General features: G+C 44.5%; 1 protein-coding gene across 1 annotated transcript; it reads right to left on the bottom strand.

Annotated features, from left to right (window-relative positions):
- Positions 1–567: 567 nt before the first annotated feature.
- Positions 568–8,998, bottom strand: NDUFV3 (NADH:ubiquinone oxidoreductase subunit V3). The gene is made up of 4 exons (XM_042033880.1): positions 8,900–8,998; positions 8,738–8,804; positions 4,577–5,533; positions 568–855 (listed from the first exon to the last, which is right to left on the bottom strand). The coding sequence occupies exons 1-4, from the start codon at positions 8,951–8,953 to the stop codon at positions 698–700; spliced, it is 1,236 nt and encodes a 411-aa protein (XP_041889814.1). The 5' UTR covers positions 8,954–8,998; the 3' UTR covers positions 568–697.
- Positions 8,999–9,155: the final 157 nt, after the last annotated feature.

The following is a 9,155-nucleotide window of genomic DNA, read 5'->3' as shown; positions in this document are numbered from 1 at the left end:
GTGCCCGCCAAGATTCTCTTACATTTAAAATTATTTCAATTACTGCAGAACCTGGATGCTGGAGCCCCCCAACAGATGATTAAATAAAGTTGTATGTTCTGTTCTCCCTTTACAAGAGCAGAGGTTTTGAGATGTTTCAATCACATTACATAAACCTGCATTCCTCCACTAACACAAAACATTCACTCTTGCCACAGGAGACAAATACTTCTTGTGCTGCTCCCAGCCAATGATTTTAACTCCCAAATCCAGAATAAACACAACCTCTTCAGAGCTGGGAACATGTTTGTGTGCAAGGAGCACAACCCACTACAGTACAGTGACACCACCACCAAATTAAACCATGGCTCATACTCCACAGGCAGTTGAATCCCGAGGGATTCTTTGACATGGTCCTGCAAGAATGACCAGTATCAAAAGTTGGGAGACACTGAAAAGTGAGGACTTTTTTACACTATCACCAAATAATATATATGGAGAGGTAGAAAATATATTTTTATTCAGTGATGATTCATTTGCAGCTCGCTCATAAAAGCCAAGAAGTGAGGGACCCCAAGAGCCAGGAAGGACTGTTCAAAAGCCCAAGTTATTATGCCTTTATTATTTATTATCTGATTTGAATTATACAGATGAAGCAACAGTGCTAAATAGAACAATTCATCATCTTGCCTGGGTGTTTGTTATAAATGTGGTTCTTTCAGTGCCTTGGTGATGGTCTTCCAGAGGATGGCTGAGGCTGCCTGTACTTTGAGAGGACAGTGATATAATCATGAAAGGTGTAAGTGTGATATTCGTGGTGCTGCAGGTTCTTGTAGGTGGAATTGTCAAACTCCTCTTGAGCAGGTGCTGTGGTCTCTGTGAAAACAAACAGTAACTGGTGACTATGAGGATGCTACACCAGAGGACAATGTTTTTAAGCACTGAGTCAGCCTTCATAAACTGTCAGATCCCTCATCCAGTCAACATTTGAAAGAGAAAAGTCAGCAACTACAACAAAAGGAGAAGTTTCCTAAGCCCAGCTGGTGCCTTGTCTGGCCCTGAAGCAGCGATTACTGTGCAGTGGGGAACAGGGATCAGTACAAGGCATCTCATACAGTGCAGGTTTTAAACCCAAACTACCACCTAATGCTGGGGGTGCACAGGGCAGAACATTCCATTTATCTTTGCAAGACACATGTCTGCATTTCCTGGCTTTCTCGTAGCTGCCTTGGTTTTCATTCCAGCCAGAACAGTAGGTGACATTCTTAGCAAACCAGGAGGGGCAAAGGAGCAGTACAAATGATGTATCATCCTGTCAGACCATGAGATACAGCTATTAGAGCTACTTTACAGATTGAATTTTTGCCATGGGGAGAAGTGATGGAATTAGCAAGATCCCCACAATTTAATTTCAAATGTGGTGATACCAAGCAGTAATATATCAAGAGGCTTTGATGCAAATTTCTTTTTTTTGTAAATATAATCTTCTAAACTTTGTATTAGCTCTACTCCAAAAAGAATAACCCAATGAAGTTATTTAGAACTCTTTACTCCATGTTAAAGCCAACATTAATTCTTATGCTTTTAGAATATTATGCAAACCTAGGCAGTGTAATTTACATAAAAGGTTCCCATTACAGGCTGATTTTACAACAAAGGAAATGGCAAGAAATAAAACTTTACTCCTAATATTAATTTATTCTTGTATACCCAGAGTTTTAACAATAGAAGAAGACACACAATGTAGTGAAAAGCTTTGTCATGTAAGTTTGTATGTGGTGGTTCAGGTTAGACTGTATTAAGCCCTTTTTGTAATAGGTGCACCTACAATAAAAACACAAGAACTGCAACACCAGGATTTCCCTTTACTTATGACATAATGACTGCAGTGTGAAGCTATCAGGTTAAGAGAAATATCCGTAGCATTTAGCAAGGCTTGCTTATAAACCTCAAGGTAGTAAGTCATGGTTTCAGCAAAACAGGACAGGAAATATCCCTGTGCCTACTGCTCTGTTCCTCCTGACACAGCTCATAGGAGACAACACTACAGAAAGAAGAGCCAGATGATGCTCTTTGCTCCCAAGAGCCCCAAGAACAGCCAAGTGGAGGCAAGAGTACACTCAACCTGCAAGAGACAGTTGTTTCAAATTTGGAGACAGATGTGCAAGAAGGAAAGCAGATGGAGACTCATTTTTCCTGCCCAAATACACTGCACTTGGCTTCTCGAAGGAAAAATTTATTCCTGACTTCATCCTGCCCACCCTTCATCCTTCATCTCTGCTTTGTCTCTTAAAGAGCAAGCACTTCATGGGATGTTCTTCCAAAATGAATCACAGGCCTATTTCTGAGTTAGCAGCTACAACTTTGCTCCTCAGTCAGCAGTTCAAGTCAGCAGGTTTTGCTGACTGCTCTACAAAGGGATGGTATCACCTGAACATCCAGGTTTGTACTGAGAAAAATTCCTTTTACATCTTCTGTGTGGCTGCTGCAGAGTTTGCAGACAAAAGGGCACGGGGCAGGACAGAAGTAGGAATTACAGATGGGACAGGCAGCTCTGAATGTCAAACAAGGAAAAGCAGTGGCTGTTCTCAAAGAAGGAAGAGAGAACAAGATACATCTGGAGACACCAGACAAAAATAATGTTTGAGCATCTAGAACTCCACTGTGGATGAATGGTGAGAAAAGCATCATCTGTAGATAAAAAAATAGCCCATCCCAAATTTTTCTTATTTTTTAAAGAAAGCTTATGCTGTTGACTGCAAGAAGAAACAAGCAAATCAAAATTATCACTTGCAAACAGTGGTGCATTTTGTTATTTGAAGTGCAGAATCATTTAGGATGGAAAAGACCTCCAAGATCATCGAGTCCACCCTTGGCTGATCACCACCTTGTCAAGTGGACCACAGCACAGAGTGCCACTTCCAGTCATTTGAGTTGCCATCAGGGAAGAAGGCAAGGAAACAGATGAAATTATGAGCCAACCAACCCCTCAAACAGAAGGCAGGTCTTTTACTCAGCACCATCTCCTGGAAGCTGACATACTAATGCAACTGTTCTGTCACTTAACCTGGTCAGACACTTCAGAGTCACAGAATGGTTGAGGTTGGAAGACACCTCTGTAGGTCAGCTGGTCCAACCCCAAATGATCAGGCAGGGTCAGCTACAGCAGGAGGCCCAGGACCCTGTCCAGACAGCTTTTGAGTGTCTCCAAGGATGGAGACCCCACCACCTCTCTGTGCAACCTGTGCAGTGCTCCATCACTCACAGTAAAAAAAAAGAGTTCACTGATGTTGAGGCAAAACCCTGTGTTTCAGTTTGTACCCACGGCTTCTTGTCCCATCACTGTGTACCACTAAAAAGCATTACCTCTGTCTTCTCTGCACTCTCCTTCTGTTTATTTCCACACATTGATGATGTTCTGTCTGAACCTTCTCTTTTCTGGGCTGAACAGTCCCAGCTCTCTCAGCCTTTCTTCACAGGATACTCCAGTCCCTCCATCGTTTCAGTGGCACTTTGCTGGACGCTGTCCAGCAGCCCCACATCTCCCTTGCACTGGGGAGCCCCAAACTGAACACTGCACCCTGGGTGCACCTCACCAGGGGAGGAACTGCAGCTCCCTCAGCCTGCTCCTCCCAAGTAACCCTCAGTGGCCTTTGCTTCGAGGGCACATTGCTGGCTCATGTTCCATTTGCTGTTCCCTTGGCCCCCAGGGCCTTTCCTGAAGGATGATATCCAAACACGCTGCTTTTACTTCCATGCAGGCAAATTCTTTAATTCAGAGTAGCAACGCGAAGAGGGGTCTCAAGAATGGCAGATTTATACTGCCTAAGATGAAAGGCAGAATCATGACAGATCAGGCCAGAGGGACATCTGCTACCGAGATACACAAAATGAGATCAGCAGGCAATTAAGAGGATGGCAGTAAATAAGAAGGGGAAGTCAGATAGGGAAGCACAGCCAAGGAGATGATTACATGATGCATGATGGTCTTCCCTGAAAACACCACTGTCTCCTCCACAGCTCACTACAAAACTGACTCACTACTTCCACACGAGTTACTTGCAACCTTCCAGTCTCAGAATCAACACCACCTGTTTCTGGCATTGCACTATGAATTCTCAAAGTCTACTGAAATCTGAAACACTGATAGACTGAAAAAAACCCATCAAAACCCCAAAAAATCCAAAACAAAACCAGAAAGAGAGCAAGGTTTAAGCAACAATGAGATGGCATCAAATTTGACTCATGAGAATGGCAGCTACCAAATCCTTCCGAGAAAAGAATGAAAACAAGTGTTGTCATATAAAACCCATGATTTTGCTCACAGTGGAAGCAATCTTGTTTCCATTTTATAAGTAACTGCTTTATGAAACTATAAATACAGAGAAATGAAACCGCTTCCTTTCACAGCATAGCTGGAGACTGAGTATTACTGACAGCTTAGAACAATTAGCAACGAACAACAATTTATCTTCCAGAGAGTCACTGCCACTCTGTCAGCTTTAGTACAAAGATCAGAGAAGATGTGGAAACCCTTTAAAAAAGTCAAACCCTAGCCCAGATGAATCAATAAAGTTCAAACAATTTAAAGTTGTACCCTCTATTGTGCTGCTTTCTCCAGCCTGGACTCCTGCTTCCTGCGTGGTCTCCTCCTTTGCCATGGTGCCCATCACCAACGCTGTGCTTCCAGAAGTCTCTTCCACTTTAGGAGCAGTAACTTCTTTTGCTTCCAACTCCTGTGCCTCCTTCACCTTTTCCTTCTCTCCTCTGGATACCAGTTTTTGCTTTTTGTCTTCCTGAGTCACTGCTGAGGCTTTCAGTTGAATAGCTGCTACCTGCGTTCCAATGGTCTTTTCCTCCACAGGATCAGATTTACGAGTGACATTGGTCAGATCCAGACTTTTCACCACGTGTGGTTCTAAGACTGACTTCTGCTCTTTTGGAGTGGATTTTACTTTGGGGTCTCTTGCTTTGGATTTTGATGTTTCCTGGCTGACTGATGTTTTAGAGAATTTGACCTGCTTTACAGGAGACACATTAATTTCTGGTTTGCGTGGCAGCTTCTTAATTCCATATTCTTTGAGGGATTTCTGGGACAATTTCTCTTTTGCCAGCATTGATGCCTTTACTGCTATGTTCTCAGAAAAGATGGGATCTCGCCTGGGAAACTCAACTTTAGTTTTAATGGGAACTTCTGAATCATCAATATTTTCATCTTCAGAATCTGAGCTAGAATCTGACTCTGAGCTGGATGAAGATGAAGTTTGTTCCTCAACTAACTCTTTCCTAAGGCCTCCTCCTCTTGCAGGTGTAGTGAGGTTTTCCTCCTCATGGGAGGAAACAACTCCTCGCTGAGGAAATGCAACCACAGTTTTTCTTGACATGGACATCCTCGTGTCTTCAGCAGGTTTTGCAGCTTCCTTGAGGCTGGTACTAGATATGCTCTCCCCTTTGTCTGCAGACAGCAGGAGAGAGCTAGTAGACAACATTTTACGAAATTCAACTGGTGCCTTCCTGGCAAGCAGCTTGGTGTTTCCCTGTGGTGCCACTACATCTAGGAAACGGCATAAAGAGGATTATCATCATTGTATCTGACATTGCTGTTACTGATCTCAGTCACACGGTTTTAACTTTCAGAGATAATCTGGTACAAAAATACATTGAAGGAATTATAATGCTAAACACAGGCATTGCAAAGCAGTAAGTTTTAAGACTTTTTAAGTTAAAGGAACTGGAGTTCTAGTAGCATGTAACAGTTTTTGCTGCTGCAATGCCAAAACTCAAGAGATAAATCCTTACATTCCTCGCTTTGCCAGACTCCTCCAAGAGCTGGTTTTCCCTGTGCTTCAACTCTGCATCACTGGAAACGGTTTGCAGACACTTCCCTATCTCAGGTGAGCATTAGGATGGCTTGTTAGCCAAGCTCTTCAAATGCTGCTGCAGAGACAACGCTTGTCTGTGAACAAGCCAGCGAAGCAGACAAAGTAAAGAGACACAGCCACAGCTGCTTGCAAGAGTTATCCTGGAAGCAGAAGGGAGGGATGACTCCCAAAAGGCAAAGCAGCGGAGTAAGAGATACCTGAGGCCATCCATGAAGGTATTACTTGTTCATTTGCCCAGTGGCCTCTGCCAGCTGAGGTGTGCCCCCACAGCCCAACACTATTTCCCCAAGACCTCATCTCCCACAGTCTTCACTTCCTATTTCTGGTTTGAGACCTCTTTGTTAAAGAAGTCTTAGAAGATCTCCTGATGCTTCATGTTTGTTTCTTTCTCTGTTTTTTCTCCTCGTGGATACCTGCATTAAGCTAAACTCTCCAGACAAGGAACGAACAGTTGAAGGAGAAAGTAGCAATTTTCAGGTCCTTTCAGAGAGTACATAATACCCCGTGGATGCTTATTATCATCCTCAAGAGGCTGAGCAACAGCAAATACTGTTGTGGTTAGAAAAAACCAGGAGGTCAAGGATGGGGAGCACATTAAGAAGATTTACCATGGCTGAAACTGGCTATAGCAAAGCCAACTCCATTACAAATTGCACCACTTCCAACCAGCAGCAAAATTCAGCAGATTTCCAGCCCATTATGCAGATTTATCTGCAGAATTTGGAAATCCAGACCTACTTTGTAAGACTATAAACTAAATGCAGTTTTCCCCTCACTAGTCTTTTACAGTAATACCCTGTATGATGAAAACACCACAGAAGAGACAAGCACATGAAAATAAAAGCAAAGTACTTTAAAAAGAAATGCAGAGTTTTTATCATAACAAAATACAATGAAAAGAAGTATTGAGTTTACAGGTAGTATTTTGAGTAATTTCAAGCACATACTTCTCTCTGCCAGATGGAAGGTGCAGGATGGGAAGGAAGGGCAGGGGAAGGCAGGAGGATGGGCAGCCACCTTTGGAAGAGGTCTGACTCCCTGACCCAGCCACACAGCAGCCTGGAGAGACTAACACACGAGGAAGCATCACTCAGGATGGAAGAGTTCTTCAGAGAAGCATAAAGGAGGTCAAACTAACACAAGAATGGCCAAAGGGAGAACAGGCAAGGGAAAGCTGAGCAAAACCTGAAGAAGTATTAATGCTACGACACCCTAAGAAACCAAGAAAGCAAGTAAAATTCAACTTGACCATTAGTTACTGGAATAGTACTTTAAACAGTTAAGTTTGGATAAGTGGAAAAGACAGACTTTATGATTAAAAGCTGAAACACCCAATATGACTGATACACTTTAATTAGGGTATTTCAAACTTTGCACCAGCTAATCTGTACCTGCATCACTTTGCTCAAAGAACACCACATCCGTATCAGTCACAGGAGTATCATTCCCAGATGTGTTCTCCCTGATGCTTGGAACATCAGCATCATTCCCAGAATGTGTTTAAAACCTGTTCACACTCAGGTGACAGGCAGAAATTACAGGTCTATTTCCCATCACTGACTCTGTATGTAAACATGACTATTTTATCAAAGCAAGGAAAATTGCACATCCTGTTCCAGCCAGAATCTGGCAAAGGCAGCTGCATCCTATACATCTTAATTAACCTGGAGTGTTTGCAGGGGAAGCAGCTGGCTGGGAGAGCTAGCCTAAGAGGTCTCCTGACACAAATCAGAGCTGCAGGACAGTGAATCCAGAAACTGATACTAAAGTACATCTCAAATATACTTAACGCAAAAAAATAAATTGTAATAAAAAGCAATTTGCTGTTCAATTAATCTATGCAGTGAAGGCTTTCTTAATGGAACAGCCAGGCTTTTATTTGCTTTGGCATTTAGGAAGGTGGCAGAAGTCTGCATTCAACTACACTTTCAGTGATCTTTTCAACAGCAGTCAACAAGTCTGATCACTCCTACATGTGGTTCCATGGTGCTTTCCTGTTCCAGCACCTGGATCTCTAATTTGGGACAGGAAACCTCACTGAACCACTGAGCCTCCATTTATACAAACAAGGCATCAGTGTTTGAAATCTGTATTCCTGCTCTGACTTTGGTCAGGGACAAAACGGTTTCAAATGCTCCTCAATGTGGGATGGAGGGCAGCACCCAAAACAAGGTTCAGGCTTGCAAACCTCTGGGGCAAGAAGCATTATAACCAAATTTAACCCAGGAAGGACATGGCAGCTTCTTACACTGTTGTCTGGAGCTGTTATTTGGGATATTTGGACCTTGGAAGTCTTTCTCTAAATCTTTCTAATTTTTAATCCTGGTAACACAAACATTTTGAAGGACAAGGGCAATCATCTAAAGTTAAAAACTAGGTTTTACACCTCCTAAAAACACTTCCAGGGATGGGGCATCCACAGCTTCTCCGGGCAAGCTGTGCCAGGGCCTCACCACCCTCACAGTAAACAGTTTTTTCCTGCTATCTAATCTAACCCTATTTTCTTTCAGTTTTAAGCCATTCCCCTTCGTACACGCTGAACAGTCTGACACCGTCCCATCCAGCCTGGCCTTGAGTACTAAAGTGAAGGTAAACAGGGAAGAAGTGACAAGCTTATAAATAGGCAACTACATACGTGTGTGTCTATGTATATGGCCTATAAATATATTCCACGCAGCCAGGCCTTTACTTTTACTTTTATTACTACACAGTACATTTTACCAGAAACCCTCGTTTACATGGCGATGACCTTTCAGTCCTTGGTTTTTTCCCAGCTTATGCACCGCCTCTTCCGAGGCGTGACCCTCCTCCAGCTTTCCTCACCCCTTCCTTTTATTGACACCCCGATACCTCTCACTATCTAACCACCCTCTTACTCTTTGGCGGCGCCGTCCCGGTGCCCACCGGCTTCGTGCGGAGCCCCCGCGCCTCCAGCAGCAACACCTGCAGGGTACAACGTAACACGAGTTAAGAAAGAGGGAATGCCGACAGCTGAGGGAGTTAGGGGGTACGGGAATCGCCCCGAGCAGCCCCTTTACCTCGCGGGTCACGCCCCGCCCGCCGCCCCTCAGCAGCGCCGCCGCCGCCGCCATCTTGCCCGGAGCCCTCACGGCGCCCCCGGTGGGCGGTGCCGGCGCGGGGCGGTGCCGGCGCGGGGCGGTGTCGGTGTCGGCGCGGGGCGGTGTCAGCGCGGGGCGGTGTCGGGGCGGTGTCAGCGCGGGGCGGTGTCGGGGCGGTGTCAGCGCGGGGCGGTGCCAGCGCGGGGCGGTGTCGGTGTCAGCGCGGGGCGGTGCC

This window comes from Corvus kubaryi, unplaced genomic scaffold (genome assembly GCF_017639235.1).
Source record: "Corvus kubaryi isolate FWS band 111438036 unplaced genomic scaffold, C.kubaryi_AGA036_p1.0 133, whole genome shotgun sequence".
Taxonomy (NCBI): Eukaryota; Metazoa; Chordata; class Aves; order Passeriformes; family Corvidae; genus Corvus; species Corvus kubaryi.
This window is presented reverse-complemented; position numbering and strand designations above follow the sequence as displayed.

Coding starts and splice junctions, on each gene's coding strand:
- NDUFV3 (XM_042033880.1), bottom strand. CDS start 8,953: ATGGCGGCGGCGGCGGCGCTGCTGAGGGGCGGCGGGCGGGGCGTGACC. Junction 8,805..8,899: donor GGCGGGGCGTGACCCGCGAG/GTAAAGGGGCTG, acceptor TGTACCCTGCAG/GTGTTGCTGCTGGAGGCGCG. Junction 856..4,576: donor AGAAAGCAGCACAATAGAGG/GTACAACTTTAA, acceptor TTGTTTTCACAG/AGACCACAGCACCTGCTCAA.